This window comes from Tursiops truncatus, chromosome 5 (genome assembly GCF_011762595.2).
Source record: "Tursiops truncatus isolate mTurTru1 chromosome 5, mTurTru1.mat.Y, whole genome shotgun sequence".
Taxonomy (NCBI): Eukaryota; Metazoa; Chordata; class Mammalia; order Artiodactyla; family Delphinidae; genus Tursiops; species Tursiops truncatus.
In genome coordinates this window covers 116,632,858-116,651,067 of record NC_047038.1, presented here as the reverse complement: position 1 = coordinate 116,651,067, position 18,210 = coordinate 116,632,858, and the positions used below count along the sequence as shown (strand labels likewise).

Genomic DNA, 18,210 nt, shown 5'->3' with positions numbered 1-18,210 from the left:
GCTCAAGAATAAGTGCTTCTTGAATCTAATTCAAATATTCCACAACCCTGAAAAATTCTTAGTTATTACTCTTTAAATACTGACCACACCCATTCTCTCTAGTCTCTCTTTTTGACACTCCTGTTAGATTTATGTTCAATCTTTCTTATTTCTCGTGTATTTAGCTCCTGCATTGCATTCTAGTAAATTTTCCTCATAGTGTGTATCTTAGTTCTAGTCAAATGTATAGATCTCAAACACTGAACGGAAAAAATTCTTATCTATCCCTTAAAAAAAGTAAGGCTCTATGTTGGCAAACTGTGCTAGAAGTAGAAAGTCAAGAGACAGGTGGACATATGACTCATTTCTACAACTCAGGAGGATGTGCCAAAGCCGAAACAATAACAAATATTCAAAGCCAGCATGCTGCTTTGTGTCAAGTGCTAGGTACCTGTGAATGGTACCCAGCCTGATTACATTACATCCCAAAGCCTGGCACACAGCATTTCACACTACGTCTATGACCTTGCGCAGGAAATTTATTTACTCTTAAGCTTCTTTCTGTGGGTTGCTGTGAGGATCAAATGGGATAAAGTGAACAAAAGTGCTATACACTAAAGTAGTATTAAGGTATTTTCTCAATTCTAAAATATTATTAAATGGTCCGGCGCATTATGGATTTTAAGATAGTTTGGGGAAGATGAGGAGAGGAACAGTCCGTTAGACGTACACTTAAGAGATTTCCGATTTGGGAAATTAAAAATATGGAAAAGTCTGCTTTTAGAACTGAAGAACCAGGGTACTTTCTCTGTTATGTCCACACACGTCCTTTTCTTGAATTTGAATGATTTCTCTCTCGCCCAGTGTTAGGTTTTACCAACCTCCAGGTTTTACCAACCTCCTTCCTGACAGCTGTCAGAATTTTCCACAATTTTCCACACTGCATTTCTTGACCCCATTTTCACGGACCGGCTGAGACTGAGGAACTGCCTCGCTCGGACTGGCTTTCGCACGCTCAGCTTAGCTTCTGTACTGTCATTGGCTGTTGCTCTTCCCGGACCCGCCCACAACGACCTCAACCCTGATTGGATTCCAGTGCCCTTTTGTTATGGCAAAAGGTGGATCCCGAGGGTTTGAGGTAGGACGATTGGGGCGTCGTGTAGCTAATGCGCAGGCGTCCCTTCTTGAGTGGGGATTGGCTGGCGAGGGGCAGGGCCGGGGCGGGACTCCAGCCTCGGCGCACGCTCTGTGGGCGGAGAGGGCGGGGTTGCCGGTGGCAGTTGGTCCGAGTGTCCAGGCCTGAGGTATCCTCCTGGTCCTTCCTCCTGCCGGCGCCTCAAACGGCAGGTGAGGGCCGTCGTGGGTTGCGGAGGGCCTGGCCCCGAGCGACTGGAGTTGCGGCCTCGGTACTGACGAGAGCCTGGAGGGAGGGGCGGGATGTACGCGGCTCGGCGTACGGCGACCCGGGAAGAGCGTCCTAAGGCCTGGGCGTTAGGTGGGCGGCCGAGGCCTGGCTCCCCGCAGAACCCCTGCGCAGCCTCTTTTCTCATCCTCTCGTTGTTGGGCGCAGAGGTTGCTTTGTGGAGGGCCGCCCGCGGTCCGTGGCGCGGACTTCCTGCCGCCTTCTCCCCGCGGATCCTGAGGCTAAGGCCTCTGTCCGCCCTGAAGTGGGACTGCGGGAGGGGCGTTCGTGTGGGTTGGGACCTGGCACGCCTGGACTAGCCCGCGGCTTCTCGGCGGAGAACTCGGAGACGGGGGCGGGGGAGAGGACGCGGGGGCGGGGAGGGAGCCGAGTGAGCGGTGAAACCAGGGCTGGCGACATCTTTTCAGGCTCTGAAAGTAGCTCCCGGGTTAGTTTCTCAATGGGCATCTTTCAGGGGTCCTGCTGGACAAGTTTGGGGACTTAGGATTGTTGGAAAGGAGAAACAGACATTCCTGAAAGACAGGATTTTCGTTGTGTATCGATTCCAGTACTATGACGTAATGTTAAGGACAGATGGTGTGCTCTGTTCCCAACACTGTACCTGAGAATCCAAAGCTCTGTCTATATATTCCGTGCCTGTACTCATTCCTTGATTAAACTCAATATAGCTAGCCACTCTGGGGATCTCATTTCTGGTCAAATATTTGGCCAAACAGTCCCTTAATTTTGTGGAATTTAAAATTGGACTTAACCAGAACAAGTCAGAATTTGAAGGGACTTGAACAAGCCATGTTGAAAGTCGTTGCAGCTTGCAGTGAATGAAAATTACCTTCAGTTTTTTAGATAGTAGAAATAGCAAAGAAATTTGACATCAGGCGTTGCAAAATGTTTTGCAAATTTAGATTAGGGTCATATTAAAGTGCCTTCCATTGCATAATGGAAAAAGCAGGGACTTTATAGTTAGATCTGAGTTCAGATTCTCGGTACAGACTTCAGCTGTGAACTCTAAGGCAAGATATGTAGCCTTTCTGAGATACAGGGTCCACGTTTGTAAAGTGCCATGTCCTGTTGATTTGATGAGCTAGTATATGTAAAGAATTTAGTATATTAATGTACAGTGACGTTTAGTAGTCTTGCTAGTTCCTTTAGTAAGTAGATGACAGATGATGAAAATCAGTTTTAGATGCAGAAAAGTTGAGAGGTTTAGGTTGGGTGGATATCAGAAAAGTCTCAAAATCTCAGGTCTCCGTCGTGAGCATACTGTGGTGGAGTGGTGGAAAAAACTAGACTGGGACATTGACTGTATGTAGTCTTGGCTCTGTCTATGTAAGTATTATTGTGGTCTTAGGTAGGCCATTATCATCTTGGCCTTGGCTTAGTTGTAAAAATGAGGCAAGTGGACCAGGTAATTTTTTAAAATTCTTCTTGTGGCCTGAAGTACAGCTAAAAGGTAGAAAAGATAATAGCTAACATTATTGAATAACTACTGTGTATTGTTGCAATCACATTATATATATCAACTCATAATGTTCTCACAACAAAACTATGAGGTACATACTGTTATTAACCTCATTTTACAGATGAGGAAACTGAGGCTGAGATGTTAATCTTACCTGAGGTTCCAGAGCTTATAAATAGGAGAGCTAGCATTTGAATCCAGGTAACCTAAATCCGTGTTCTTAATCACTGTGCTAAACTGCCTTTTATGAAGAGCATGTCATGGTACTGTTGGGCATACTCGAAAAGAAGGTAGAGGTGTACTTGGTAAGATGATAGCCTTTGGTCACAGTTGACTGTGAGGGCATGGAAAATGGGTCGATACTAATGCTTGCCACATTTCTGTATCCTTGTTCTTTCCATACTTTTGCTCCCTGGACTTAACTTATCAGAATAACTCTAGATTCTCTTCCACTGACCAAGGCTAGATGAAGATAGGCACTAAAATTTACTGTGATTTTTGAGAAAAGTTTTATGAGATCTGCCCTCGGCTTAGGTCAGAGTTGAGGAATCCCAGACAGTCATATCCATTGCAGAGAGCTAAGGCAGATTTTGGATAAGCTAAGGCAGATTTTGGATAAACAGATCAGTTTTAGCACCCCACATTTATTTCGGTGTTCCCACACTTGAGATACTTTTGTCTGGGTTCTCTCTCTCTTTTTTTTTTTTTTTGCGGTACGCGGGCCTCTCAGTGTTGTGGCCTCTCCCGTTGCGGAGCACAGGCTCCAGACGCGCAGGCTCAGCGGCCATGGCTCACAGGCCCAGCTGCTCTGAGGCACGTGGGATCTTCCCGGACCGGGTCACGAACCCGTGTCCCCTGCATCGGCAGGCGGACTCTCAACCACTGCGCCACCAGGGAAGCCCCTGGGTTCTCTCTCTTTTAATGTCAGGTTTGGATTTATGTGTAGGAGCAGAAGGAGTTGAAAATGAACTCCTAAGAGCACATCTGACACAGCATTGGATTGATATGATAGCAACTATAGATTGAGAAGAAGAATTTTATAGTTGAAAAATTCAATCTTGTGTCAAGTGCATATTATGATGTAGTACTGTGCTAATGTAGGCATTGCAAAGTTTGAGGATTGACCCTATTTTGAAGGAAGTAAAATCCATGGCTAAAATACTTTGACTTAAAGAGCTCAACAAACCTTTTGATCCCATATATAAAATAAATCTGTTTATAACTCTGGATGTCCTGACAGACTTAGAATATATACAGGAGTAGCGTTTTGAGACTGGTCTATTTGATCACATAACAATAAGAAAAAATTGCTACTTGTGTTTTTTTGTTGTTGTCATGCAGAGGCAGCCGGTGATACTCTGGTGTTGCACACGGCTGCCATATACAGCTGGGCAGGTTTTGCACTGTTCAGCCCTCAGGGCAATCTTACATGGGCTATGATGTGAGTAGTGCTGTCTTGGGTTATGTGGTATATCCTATAGCACTGTCCTTGCGCCCTGCTTTTGTGCTCTTGCTTCCACCCCAATCTGGATGTGTTTTTCTAAGAGTAATTTTCTATTGTTTGGGTTATATGTGGCCAAAATTTCAGAAACTGGCTTCTTTTTCCTTACCTACTACATTGGTCAGCCTGGAACACTTTGCATTTATGGAAGACTTCTGGGTTTAATTTTAGTATTAGACTAAAATACGGGCAAAAGAAGTATAACCCATCCCTATACTAGATCTGATTTCAAAGTTGAGTGCATTGATTTTGTGATTATCTGTTGCTTTGACTGGTGTATCATATCACTCTTCTCGGCTGTCATGAGAATTCTGTTTCAGGTGTATTCTTAAAAAGACTGGATATTAGAAATCTGGAGGATTTAATATACAGGTTTCCCCCTACTATCTGAAAGTAGAGCATTCCTACCTTTTGTAAGCTGAAATGGCGTAAAGTGATGAAGCAATTATCTTAGGACACATCTTGCTAACAGATGCACAAAATAAATAAAACACGGATGCTCACAGACACAGGTCAAAGCTGTGGTGGCTTGAGGCTGAGATGCTGAGTGTAGTTCTCAGGGAAGGAGCTTGGTGTCACTGCTCAGAGTGAGTGCTGCCTCTTATAACACCTTGCTGCAAAACAAACGCTGAATGCTATTTTTGTTTTTTGCCTTTTTTCACGAAAGTGAAAATCCTCATCAGATTTCTTTTGTTTAGCAAAACAGGTACTAATGTAGGTCTTTTATACAAGTGAAGTGGCATAAAGCAAACTTTTAAAAAATGGGGAATACTTCTCTCATGTAGCAGGGAAGATAGCCAAGTTGAAGTCTGCTGTTGCTGAGTATTCCCAAGATCACTTACTTTTGCTTTTGGCTGTTACCTCTGTCATCCCTCCCAGACAAGTATCAATAGTTGAAGTGGTATGAAAGTGATCTTCTCTCGGGGAGGGGCCAAATAAAGTTTTCACTGCTAGCACTCTTCCTCTTCAATTATAAAGACACATTGATTGAATGGAGAAGAATAATTTTTGAAGTGTGGTCTTCGAATGCTATTATCCAAAGCATTTAATGACTTAAAGAATTTTTGAAAAAAATTTCATAATCTGTTTGGATTTATGTGTGTGTGTGTGTGTGTATAGACATATATATACACATATACACACATATTTATACAGTTGACCCTTGAACAACGATGGTTAGGGGTGCCGACCCTCTGCACGATTGAAAATTCACATATAACTTTACAGCCAGCCTGCCATATACGCAATTCCGCTTCTGCAGATTGAACCAACTGTAGGTCGTGTAGTTCTGTAGTAGTATTTATTGAAAAAAATTTGAGTGTAAGTGGACCCGGATAGTTCTAACCCTTGTTCAAGGGTCATCTGTGTGTGTGTGTGTGTGTGTGTGTGTGTGTGTATATGCAACTATATCTACCTATCTAAAACTTTTTCTGAAGTACAAAGAACCTGATAATTAAAACCAGTGAGGGAGGGGCTTCCCTGGTGGCGCAGTGGTTGAGAGTCCGCCTGCCGATGCAGGGGACATGGGTTCGCGCCCCGATCCGGGAGGATCCCACATACCGCGGAGTGGCTGGGCCCATGAGCCATGGCCGCTGAGCCTGCGCGTCCGGAGCCTGTGCTCCGCAACGGGAGAGACCACGACAGTGAGAGGCCCGCGTACCGCAAAAAAAAAAAAAAAAAAAAAAAAACAGGGAGAGTAGCGCTAATGCTGTGTAAGTGGGAAGACTTGGAGTAGATGTATTAAGCATTATTTTTAGTGTTACTTCTTTAATAAAACTATGTGTAAAGGAGGTTTAATATCTTTCTTTTTTAGACTGAGTGATCTCTTACTTGAGAGGCAGTTTATACATGTGTACACTGAGCATTCTATTGCCATGTTCATGCCAGCATCTGAAGTGTCATGAGGGAATATACAATACACTGATCACTGTTTTGATTGTGATTCTAGTTCTGGTATGTAGACATCCTTGTTCAGTAGGTTTGGGTTCTACTGTTCAGCATATGGAGGCATAACAATGCCTTGGGTGTAGTAGGTGCTCAGTAAATACTTGAAGAAAGAGTAACAACATTGACTAAGATCTAAGTTGCTTCACTAAGTAAATTAGATTGGTTAACAAATCTGTTTTCAGTAATAATCTGGTACATTATTTAATAAATTTTGAGCACATTGCATGTGAAATGAATGTTAGCAATAGAGCAGAACATGTTTCACAAGGATTTAGTGCTCTAATATTTTGGAGCCTTTTATGGACACAAGAAAATGTTAATATTTATTTACTCATTTACATCCTAATTAATCTATTTTAACTATAACCAGGAGGTGACAAGTACATATTTTTCATTTAACCCATATTAGTGTTTCAGATAACGAGTATTTTTCTTTTGAATTTTATGTTTAAAAAGTGTTAATTGGTATATATGAAACAGTGTTTTAATAATGAAGAATATTTTTAGAGAGATTTGTCTTCCTTGCTGCCATTATCCTTAATGTAAGAGCTTTTTCAATTTGCTGTGTGTTCTTTATCCATACTAAAGATTTTTCACATAATTTACATCAGTGAATATACAATGGCATAAACATTCTTTCATGTTATTATAGTCATAATTATTTTTAGTAGCCGCTCCATTAGAAATGGCAACTATAATCAACCAGGCTCTGAATGGACAGTTTATGTTGTTTCCAGTTTACTGGGTTATAAATAAGGTTGAAGTAGATTTTTATAGATGTAATTTTTTTCCTTCTTAATTTTTCTTAGGCTAAATTTCCAAGAGTAAAATTACTTTGTAAAAAATATTTAAATGTTTTTATGAATCTTGTTTATTACTGTACTGCTTTCCAAAAATATTACGTTTAAAATTTGTGTCCAATATTTTGTGTTAGTTTTTCCATAACTTCGCTAGCATTGATCATTATCTTCTTTTAGAAAAATATTTTATGAAATATACAGTGGTATTTTATTATGCATTTCTTTGAGTACCAAGAAACTCAACATTTTCTCTTATTTACTTAATACTTCTCTTCGTAAACTGTAAATATTCTTTGCTTATTTCCCCACTGGGTATTTATTCTTAGTAAAGCATGTGAAAAGGGTCCTACTGGGTCACTTAATTTTCTTCTGAAAAACAAGCTTATATTTCATTACTCTATGTGTCTGTGTTTCTAACTTTTTCTCATTGCAGACCATTCATCAAGAATTTTGTATCCAAGGCCCAAAAGTTTGTTACCGAAGATGATGAATGCTGACATGGATGGTATGTTCTTCGTTTTCCTTTTTGTATGTTCCTGGTTTTGTGGCGCATACATTGCTTTATTAAGCAACAGAAAGATCAGAGAATCAATACTTAGAAGGCTTTGATCTTGGCCAGTGTACTTATTTATAATCCCATCTAGTTCTAGAAAAGATTTAAGGCAACTTCCATTCTTTAACTATGAGATGTTGGCAAAACATTTTACCTTCACCTTGGTGTCCTCATCTGCCATGTGGAATATAACCTTTTATTTTACAGGGCTCTTGTATAAGTCAAGTAAGAATGAATATAAACCATTTTGCAGATCTTTTAAGTGCTATACTACACAAATGGTAGCTAATATTAATAGTAAATCTGAACCTTTTCATTACAGCAGTTGATGCTGAAAATCAGGTGGAACTGGAGGAGAAAACACGACTTATTAATCAAGTGTTGGAACTCCAACACACCCTTGAAGGTTAGCTTGCATTTTGTATTTTTCTTGACTAACATCCAGGTAATTGAAATTGTAATTGTAAGCAAATTGCTAAATTTTGTTTGTTACTGTGCAGTTTTTAAAAGTATAAATTTCAAAGTCTACTTTGTTTTTTTTCCTCTCCTGCCTGTAGCTTTGGCTGGTAATTTCAAAGAACAGATACGTTTCAATAAGGAGGTCAAATAGTGTTCTTATGCTTCCCTCTTTAAGGTCTAACATAATGAGCCCCGTTTAAGTCCCTGCGTTGTGTTACTAAGTCCACTTTAATAAAGCTTATTTGAGTGTAAAATCAGTGTATTAGCCTCAGGGATTATAAGGGAACTGATCTGAGTTTTTCCATTTTCTAAATGTCTTGCATAAAATTAATTCCACCAGTGAAACATCTTTTGGTTTTCAACGAAATTAAGAGGTGGTGGTGGTTTTTTCTGAAAACAGGTTGAGCAGATCATGTCATTCCAGTGGCTTCCCATCTCACAGTTAATGGAAGCCAGGTTCCTCTCTGTAAGTCTCTCACTTCCCTTTTACCTTTCAGTCCTGTCACATTCCCTGACTAGGACACTTCAACCTCCTTGCTGTTCTTTCAGCAAGCTTCTCCTCAGGGTCTTAGCAGTTGCTGTTCCCCTGTGCTTGAATCTTTTCCCTTAGTCATTTGCATATCTGTGTGGCTCGTTCCCTTACTTCCTTTAGGTCTCTAGCGAAATTTCCTTAATCAAAATAGCTATCCCTGACTATACTGTATCACAGGACAACCGCCCTTGGCTTCCTGTGACCCTTACCCTTCTTGCTTTTTCTCCTGACCCCCACCCACCCTAAGCCCCATTAGAATGTCAGCTGGTAAAGGGCAAGGGACCTTTTTTGTTACTGTTGCCTCTAGAACAGTGCCTGTCTCTTAGAAGGCACCTCAGTAACTTAGTTGCTGAATGACTGAGGTGTGGTATCTTCTTTTTTTAATCATCAAGACCTGCTCTTTTGAATTTCTTGCTAATGTAAAAATACAAAACGATCAATTGCTTGGAAACTGACTGCCTATATCCAGTATGTGAATTCAGTTATGTTCACCTACTACACTGTCTTAAATATTACTAGTAAAGACATTATGGTTTTATGATGATATGAACCAAAATTCACATTTTAAAAACAGTGTTTTTTTAAATAACCATTTTAAGAGTTAACTAGTTAACAAAAATGCTGTTAAAGAATAACAAAGAATAACATTTAGCCTAATGTGAAATCTCTTTTTAGGGATTTTGGCTATTGATTTGCACTCAGTTTACTTTCTTTACCTTAACTTCTAAAGTAGTCTGAGTTTAAAAACAGACAATTTAAGGATTGTATTTCTTTTAAGAATGAATCTTAATAACCATTTTATAACACGGAGTCATTGCCATCATTTTATTGACAATGTGCTTTTTTATTTTTCATATAGATCTCTCTGCAAGGGTAGATGCAGTTAAGGAAGAAAATCTGAAGCTAAAATCAGAAAACCAAGTTCTTGGACAATATATAGAAAACCTCATGTCAGCTTCTAGTGTTTTTCAAACAACTGACACAAAAAGCAAAAGAAAATAAGGGATTGATATCCCTTATGTCTTACGGAATTGCTGCTGATCTTTTTTTCTTTAAAACTTGGATAGATTCCAAAAGTTACAGTACTTTTGTTTGTGGCTTCACTGAGTATTTATGAAGATAATGTCAGACCTAAGCAAAATTAAGAGCATAACAGAAGACTTTCATGAGTTTGTGTATTATGTTAGTCTATGAAAATGTGCAAAGGTATTGTAGAGACTTTATAATTAGAAATGCATATATTTATGAAACTTGAAAATGAATGTTATATCAAATTTGCTTTGATTTATAGGTTTAGCATTGTCTTTTATTATAGGCATAGTTAGAGATACAAGAAAATAACCACCGTGTTGTGACAAAGTGACCAAAATCACGTACTGAATGCACAGCTTTATATACCCTGTCCACCATCGTGTGCCTCTTCTCCATTTGCTTTCTTCCCATTTTCCTTCCCCTAAGGAAAAAATTGGTTTCACATTTGTAAAAAGTAATTTCAGTAGTTAATCATCTAAGAGAGTAGCCCGAACTCTGTTGAAACTTAACCAAAATAAGATATTTTCTCAGTTTAGGGCTTATTTGTTATATTTAGTAATAAGATAGGATAGTTGGTTTCTGTTTAATCAATTGAAAACGGGGGCTATAAAGATGAAGATTTTTCTTTGAAACTGAATTATCGTATTGGGAAGATATGTTGTTAAAAACTTCCTTTGCACAAAATAATCCACTTGATACCTGAAAAGATGAGCTCTGGTTGTGTGTGTGTTTGAAATAGAAAATTTTGAGGAAAAACAGAAATAGGGTAGGAGAAGTATTCAATACTTGGTAAGTACTTGTAACCAACTCCAAACAGTTTTACTCCAGATTTGTGTTATCTCTGGCACAGATTAGATTTGGGCCGGGGGGGGTGGAATATATAAGAAAATGGATTAAGTTTGGCTAACCTTATATAAACCATACCTAGAAGAGAATAAAATTTGGTCTCAGGTTTATTTGCAGTACCCAGATGATCAACTTTGCAAAGTCCCTTAAAAACTGTATTAGTATCAGAATCATGAATAAAATGGGAGAGTTTTACATGTATACTAATTGATGCTTTCTCAGTATTTTATCTCACTACTTCTCCCAGAATTTTCTGTAAACCCAACTACTGGTTTGCAGAGTTTTAGTCATTTAACACTTTTTTAAAATTTAGTTTGTACATTCCATTTGGTAAAGAAATCAGTATCAGAAGTAATGTTAAAATATTAAATAGGAAAAGAGATCCACTAATATAGTTTATGGTTATTAAATTTAGGCTAATCATGGAATAATCTTAATGTTTGTATTGGTGTTAAGATTTGATGACTTTAGCTGTATGAATATATAATAGTCATACTGCAAACATTTTGCATCCCTTTGTGACCTAATTTTTAAACATTTAAAACTGTGTTGCCATTATGCTTTGCTGTTTAATAAAAAGCTGTTTCAAAAATTGCATGTGTTTTGATATTGTTGCGTAAGTAACTGGGATATATACAGCGGTGCAGTGGTGTATCGGGGTTGTTCAAAGCCACAGGATAAGTAGCATATCTTATTTAAGTACCAGTTACTGGATGTTTAAGGGAATACTATTTTTTTTAACTAATTTGTATTATTTTTGGCTGCATTGGGTCTTCGTTGCTGCATGTGGGCCTTCTCTAGTAGCGGCGAGTGGGGGCTACTCTTCATGGCGGTGCGCGGGCTTATTGCGGTGGCTTCTCTTGTCGCGGAGCACGGGCTCTAGGCACGCAGGCTTCAGTAGTGGTGGCTCGCAGGCTCTAGAGCGCAGGCTCTGTAGCTGTGGCGCATGGGCTTAGTTTCTCCGCGGCATGTGGGATCTTCCAGGACCAGGGCTCGAACCCATGTCCCCTGCATTGGCAGGTGGATTCTCAACCAGTGCGCCACCAGGGAAGTCTGGGGATACTATTCTTATTAAAACAAATATAGGATATTATACCTTAATTTAAAAAATAAAAGCAAAGAATTCAAAGAAAAGGATCCAAGATTGCCAGGGGAAAGGTGGTTGTATTTTTTAGGTTAGGCTAAGCTCTTGTAACGAGATGCAGTGGTAAAAAAAACAAGTTTCTCTTCCAACTAATGGTTCTGAGGTGAGCATTGTAAACTAACAAACAGGCTTTGTGAGCTGAGGATTTCTCTGCCATTTTCAACCGTGGCTTCCAAGTCACACTAGTTATCACCATTCTGATTTGCAGAAAAATGCATGGGGTACACATGCACGGTTTTTGGGTTGGGCCTGCTTGGAAATGGCTCATGTCTTCTCACATTCCCAAGGGCATGGGGATTTAGATGCCAGAGTGGCTGAGAAATGTAGTTGCTGGCTGGAAGCCATATTCCAGCTACGACTTTATTATGGAAGCTGCCAGAGGATGAGTGGCAGCAGCTTCAGCCACAGCCCTCTTCTCTCGCTATTAAGTATCTGTGCCCAGCCTTCTTCCCATACACACAATGTACTCAACCTCTCCTCATCCAGTTACTGACTCGGCTCAAAATCTAGGATCTCTGTCAAGGTCTGTCAGTTGTAGATGTGACTCCTAATAGTCTGACCGCCTCTAAACTGATGACAGATTATTTGCTCTGCCCATTTATAATGGTGTAGTGGGGATAGGATACCTAAATAAAAACTCGAAATTTGGACAACGGAATAAAGGGAAACACATCAAAGCAGTTGTGGAATACTTCTGAGAGAGAGACCCTGTGAAGATCCTGTCTCTGATAGTGGACGAAGTTCCTTGATTAGACCCTGACTGTAATCTCTGGCAAGGGACTTCCCTTACCCATTGCTCTCCATGGCTTCCCCCAACTGGAAAGTTATTCCTTGTCCATTCCCCTCACGGGAGTTGTGAAAGCAGTCCAATTCGCGCTGGTGTGAGTCTGCTGCCCATCGTTTGTAGGCCAAGCTCACATTTCTTGGGCTGTACGATTCCCTCAAAAACAACCTTGTTGTCGATATGCTTCAGTTCCATAGGCTAGGAATCACAATCAAGCTCTTTTCTAGACCAAATTCTCAAAAGTTTGCTTGCTTTCCTTCCTCACAGGACCCTGCCTCTCTTTAATGGAGGCTACTTTGAAACCAACTGAAAATAAGACTGCACTGGGACTGCAACACCCAGGTGTCACTGCAGGGCTGGGTCCCTTTGATTGCCTTAACACTTGGAAGAGAAGTCTTAACTGGCCTTCCCCTTCTACCTCCCACACCTCAAAAATAAAACCATTTTGAACCTTTTCTGCTATTCAGGGTACAGAAGCAATTAGTTTTTCTAATCTTGTGAGGTACCTAATATGTGTGATCCTTCTCTATTCCCTTCCATCTCTACTTGGACACTGGTAAGTTCCTTCCTGCGATACCTTGCTAAAAGCATCAAGGAACAGCCAATTCATTTCACATTTTGGCTTATCCAACTGCTGTCCTACAGCTGTTAAGTGACAAAATGTTACCTGAAATACATGCCCCACCTGCTCGTCATATGAATGGTAAACCAGTGCTATATATTCTGTTTTCATTATGGCAATATCTTCAGGATGTCATTTCTATATTAGAAATACAGGTGGTAAAAAAAAAAAAAAAGAAATACAGGTGGTAAACAATGTGCACAGGGACTGTGCCTAGCTTCTGATCAAGACTCTCTCCTTGACCAAACTTTAACCAGGTTCTTCTGAGCCCTCTTTGTTTAGGCCTCATCTTAGGCCCTGTCTTCAGCCTGCCTAGTCCAGTTTTAGTAAAAATCCTGCTAAGTGAATCTGATCACCCTGCCTGCCTTCAGCAAGAATCCTGTTAAATCGGCATGGCAAGCACCCTTCTACCCTCGATGTCTCCTCTGAGGAATTTTCCATCCACCAACCCTCCCCCGACGCACTCTGCTCAACGACTATAAATCCCCAGCTGTCTTCACTGTATCTGGAGTTAAGCCCATTCTCTCTCCCCTATGGTGATCGTCTTGGCCCTATTGCGATAGTCCTAAACAAAGTCTTCCTTATTGTTTTAACCAGTGTCAGAAGACATTTTTAATAGTGATACTTCCTAGCTCTAAATGCTGGTGGAATGATGACTGGCAGGATGGAATGATGACCCTGCTTTTCCTCAGGGTCTCCCAGTAGAACTTCCCTCAATACTAACACTAGTATTCTATCCAAAATTTGTCCTCTTTATATTCACTTTGGACTTTACTTATAGCAAGTTAATACAGCTCACAATCCCTTATCTGGAACTCTTGGGACCAGATATTTCAGAATTTGGAATTTTTCATTTCATAAAGTATTATGACTCATACACCAGTACAGCTTGGGGCAGTACTTGGAATCAAATACATTAATATTTTTGTAGCGAAATATATGAATTTAATACTAAGTTACGTAAGTAAAGACTACAGATAGCCTGTCAGGGAGGTCAGGTTTGGCTGCCAAATGAGTTTTGATGTCAAACATGAAAAACTTCAGATTTACAGAGATTTTTGGAATTTGGAATTGTACGTGTAACAATAAAACAATTTGTGGAGAAATAACCAAAATCATCCAAGCATGCAGTTCCAACCAGTTTATGATGTCATATTTATATTCCTGATCAAGTCCTTTCTCCAAATGAGAAGTGAAAGGTGAATTATATATTCTAGCGTTACTTTTATGGTCCAAAACAAAGCAAAACTGATCTTAATTCTTTAGAATGCAGTCTTTCTTTACTTTCCCCAATAATTTTGTTTTTCCCTATCTTGAGTTAACACCCTCTAGTGGTTGTCATCAGATATTTCTTCAATGCTGATATAATCAAAATTGCCAGCAAAGACCAGGTATTACTTAGTTGGTGAGACCACTTGTACATCGTGAAAGAACAGAGAATGTGACTAAATGAAAGGTTAATAATTGTAAGAATGACTTAATTGCCTCTAGGTACTCCATCCTAAAAGCAAGCTACAGTCTATTTCACTTAAATCATAGAGATTAATGGTATTTGAAGATATTTACTATAACACGGACTTTATGTTGGCTTTAGGACCTAATTTACCATATAATGGAAGGGGTATTGAGGAGTGATGACAGAAGCTAAAGTAATACATTGTAATCAATTGTATAATGTATTTGCCTTGTTTTAAATTTTCTATTATTATCTATAGATGGCTTATCAAATGTTTAGTCTAAGTAATTAAAACTTGAAATTACTCCAAAATTTTACAAAAGACGTAAAACTCTATTCATTTAAGAAACACAAAATATGTGGTAAGATACTATGTTAGGTGTTAAAAGATCATTTAAAAAAATTATCCTGTTGCCCATTTTCTCTAAAATTACCATTGCTTCTCCACGTATTTGGATCTCTACAAACTTCAAATGCATTCAAAAATACATTTTCTCTCCCATCAACCTGCTTCATCTGACCTGTCGGATTAGGGATAATTTTATTTCCTTAACTCCTCACAGCTGTCATACTATGGAAATGGGAGCTATAATTTGGAAAGAGATTATTAGAATTTATGTAGAAAATGCTACTATTATGTTTAAATAAATCCTTTACATGAGATTTAAGTAGTTATTCCAATATTAACCATATGATATTTCATCTTTAAATCCTGCTGAAGTTAAAAACAGAACCACAATTGAAAAGAGAACAAAAAAGCTTCATAGGTACCTAGAGTGTAATATATTTATGTTTTAACTATTCTAAACAGTTTTCACTGAAAACTATTAGTTTTCTAAATTAGTATTCTAAATTTCCAAGGTACATTATATTCATAGCTAGTGGTTAATTTTAACACGTAAGCAGGTTTATCCTCTGTGTTTTGCAAATGTAGACTGACACTTTAAAAAGGCTCCTAGTTCTAGTAGTATGTATCTTCCTAGAGGAATGACCAATGGAAGCAAGGTTACCTTAAAAAAATGTTCAAGGAAAAGGAAGTTACTTTAGCCTGGTCAAGTTAAAAAGCCTCTAAAAAGGCCAACTGAAATAAAGGGCAAAATACATTTATTTTTCTCCTTTATTAGAGGAAAGGATAAAACTTAAATCGTTTTAAACAATAAAGTCACATTACGGTGGTAAAAGGAAAAAGCCATTTCGTTATTAAAGAAGACTCTATGCTTTGTCTACTGCATGGATCTAATACACAAATTTAAAACTATCAGGCATGGTACATCCACAGGAAGGAGCAGTGAACTGGCAAAAACTGGTTGCTCAGATTTTACCACTACAAGCTCATGGAGTTGAACCAAATGTGAAAGTTAAAATTAATCTGCAACCAAGAAAGTAAAAACAGCTTTAATAATCTTTAGAAAAAAATGATCATATATAAGACACTTTTCGGCAAGAAGTTTTCCATAAAGTTAAGAAAGGATTTATCTCATGAAGTAGTAATTTACTTTCAGAAACAATCTCATCTAGAATCATTCAGTGTATCTAGTTCACTTGGACATTCCAAATACAAAGCAAGAAAGGGAGTCCTTGCAAGATGCGTTAAGTTTAGTCAGTATTAAATAAATACAAAGTATGGTTAACTACATATTAAGATTGTCCACCACCAATTTATGGAAAGTTCAGAACACAGCAATGGAATAAAGCACTTATTTTCATTTTCAGTTCACTCCCTGAAATAAGGAGTGAATAGTGGCTATACTGGCTGTGTTTGGCTTCCTTTATGTCAGAGGAGAAGCTAGAGGCTCCTTTTCCTTATATATAAGCTTTAAATGTACTACTGGGGAGGGGGATGTACAGGAGGCGGGCTTACCCAAGGATGGGATGTATATGTCCATGAAGGAATCCAAAATATTACCCAACTAGTATAGCGTTCTCTAGATAGTTGGTATTAAAGTAGCTCCATGGTCTCAAAGATTTAGATCACCTTCCAAAGGGTCTGTCACCCAAACATGAAAAATTCTTAAATATGTTAAATGGAATAATACAGCTCTACTATAATGTACTTCTGTGACTTTTGGTACCTACAGTCGTTCCTTGGTATCCATGGGGGATTGGTTCCAGGATGCGTGGCAGATACCAAAATCCACAGATGCTCAAGTCCCATAGTTGACCATCCTTATCTGCAGATTCTGCATCAGAGGATTCAACATACCGTGTAGTTCTATAGAATTAATTGAAAACAAAATCTGTGTATAAGTGACCCACGCAGTTCAAACCTCTGTTGTTAAAGGGTCAACTGTGTTTTAAAAAGAGGAGCAATAGTCTACCATAGAGGCAGCTTTGAAGCTAGATGAGACAATAGATTTGAATTTGTCAGAAGATAGATTTGACTTTGTCAGAAAAAAGATAAAAATACAAAGCATGATGATTGATATCTATTAGCCATTACAATCTCTTAATGATCAGATAAAAGAAAGACTCCCCAATAATAATTTACCTATTAAAGATGGTATCATTTAAAGAAGAAAAAATATTTAAATGTTATTTTCAAGAGCAATGTAGGCATAAGCAATCTTGTAAACAGAGTAAGCCATTCTGGCATAAAACAACTGTAACAGCTTCAAAAAAATCTGTACACCATTTCGTTTTGATAAACCTCTTATCTCTGTATTCAAGTATAAGTATGCTGCACTATTGACCAGTGATTCTACGAATGACACATAGACATTTCAGTTTTGTTGATTTATCTGTCAACAAAGCACCTCTTTAAAGGACTCTATAATTTACATGAACAATGGACCATAACTATAATTTGACACAAAGGAGGTAAATGTGGGTCACATACAACACTTTCAATTGTTGATAGAAACAAACAACCATACAGAAACCTTATTGCATTTAGCTCTGTACAACAGAACTCACTCTTATGTATACTGTGGAACTACCAGTTATACTGTAGTATAGCCGTTTAAGGGGAAATTCCAATAACTGATTCTTCCAATAGCAGTGAAGTTGCTGCATATTATTTTGCTCTGTAGAAACCAAAACTTTCTCCAAACTATTAAAACTGTGTAACTTCTAATGCTATTAATCTCTTAAAATTTGACATGTAATGTGCCACTTTTCTTTTATTCTAAGTTCAAAGACCAGGTTAACTTCAAAGTTTTTTTTTTTCTGAAAAATAAGATTAAAATAAATGTCTGAAAGAATATCATTGCTAGATAGTAGAAACAGGATGTGCAGATTGAGTCTAGTTCACTTGAGAATGCCAACTCTCTCTCTTAGGAATTAAAAATACTTGAATACAGGTTACTCCTTTCGTACTCTTCTTTTGCGTACTGACTTTACTGGCCCATCTCCAGATCCTGTGCCCTCATCTGCTTCCCTCATCTAGGGAAAAAAATATGAAAACGTTTATTTTCATACAGTGGGCAACTAGTAGAGAATAGTAAATAATGTATTTCTTATTCTCTAAAATACATGTTTCTAACAAAACATCTTTATGTTTGTTTATATATATATATATATATATATATCTTTATTTTTATGGTCCTTTACTTAATAACTGATCAAAAACGTGTAGGTAAATTGATGTTTCAATTTGTTCATCTTTTGCCATGATTACATTTTTAGAATAACTGTTTGTCAAATATGCATCTGACAAGGAATAATGCTAATAACT

The 18,210-nt window shown here is 38.4% G+C and overlaps 2 protein-coding genes across 7 annotated transcripts in view; one reads left to right on the top strand and one right to left on the bottom strand.

The window, feature by feature from the left end:
• Positions 1-1,145: 1,145 nt before the first annotated feature.
• SCOC (short coiled-coil protein) lies at positions 1,146-11,126 on the top strand. Of its 3 annotated transcripts, none has more exons than XM_019926499.1 (4): positions 1,146-1,326; positions 7,543-7,614; positions 7,985-8,068; positions 9,513-11,126. In XM_019926499.1, the coding sequence occupies exons 1-4, from the start codon at positions 1,146-1,148 to the stop codon at positions 9,653-9,655; spliced, it is 480 nt and encodes a 159-aa protein (XP_019782058.1). In that variant the 3' UTR covers positions 9,656-11,126. The 3 variants fall into 3 exon arrangements, with proteins under 3 accessions (XP_019782058.1, XP_073661652.1, XP_073661651.1); XM_073805551.1 differs by lacking the exon at positions 1,146-1,326 and adding an exon at positions 3,009-3,062; XM_073805550.1 differs by lacking the exon at positions 1,146-1,326 and adding an exon at positions 6,084-6,315.
• Positions 11,127-15,917: 4,791 nt separating this feature from the next.
• The window catches only part of CLGN (calmegin), a 55,897-nt gene continuing 53,604 nt past the window's right edge, over positions 15,918-18,210 (bottom strand). For 3 of the 4 annotated variants that reach the window (XM_073805548.1, XM_019926500.3, XM_004316102.4), the window contains one exon: positions 15,918-17,918. In XM_073805548.1, the coding sequence (XP_073661649.1) occupies positions 17,838-17,918 (81 nt within the window). In that variant the 3' untranslated portion in view covers positions 15,918-17,837. The remainder of the gene's footprint in view (positions 17,919-18,210) is intronic. The other variant, XM_033857348.2, reaches the window with a different exon arrangement.

What these genes read in the sequence shown, in the direction of transcription:
- SCOC (XM_019926499.1), top strand. Translation starts at nt 1,146, where the DNA reads ATGCGCAGGCGTCCCTTCTTGAGTGGGGATTGGCTGGCGAGGGGCAGG. An exon ending in GCCGGCGCCTCAAACGGCAG is followed by an intron (nt 1,327 to 7,542) that starts GTGAGGGCCGTC and finishes TTCTCATTGCAG; the next exon opens with ACCATTCATCAAGAATTTTG. An exon ending in GATGAATGCTGACATGGATG is followed by an intron (nt 7,615 to 7,984) that starts GTATGTTCTTCG and finishes TTTTCATTACAG; the next exon opens with CAGTTGATGCTGAAAATCAG.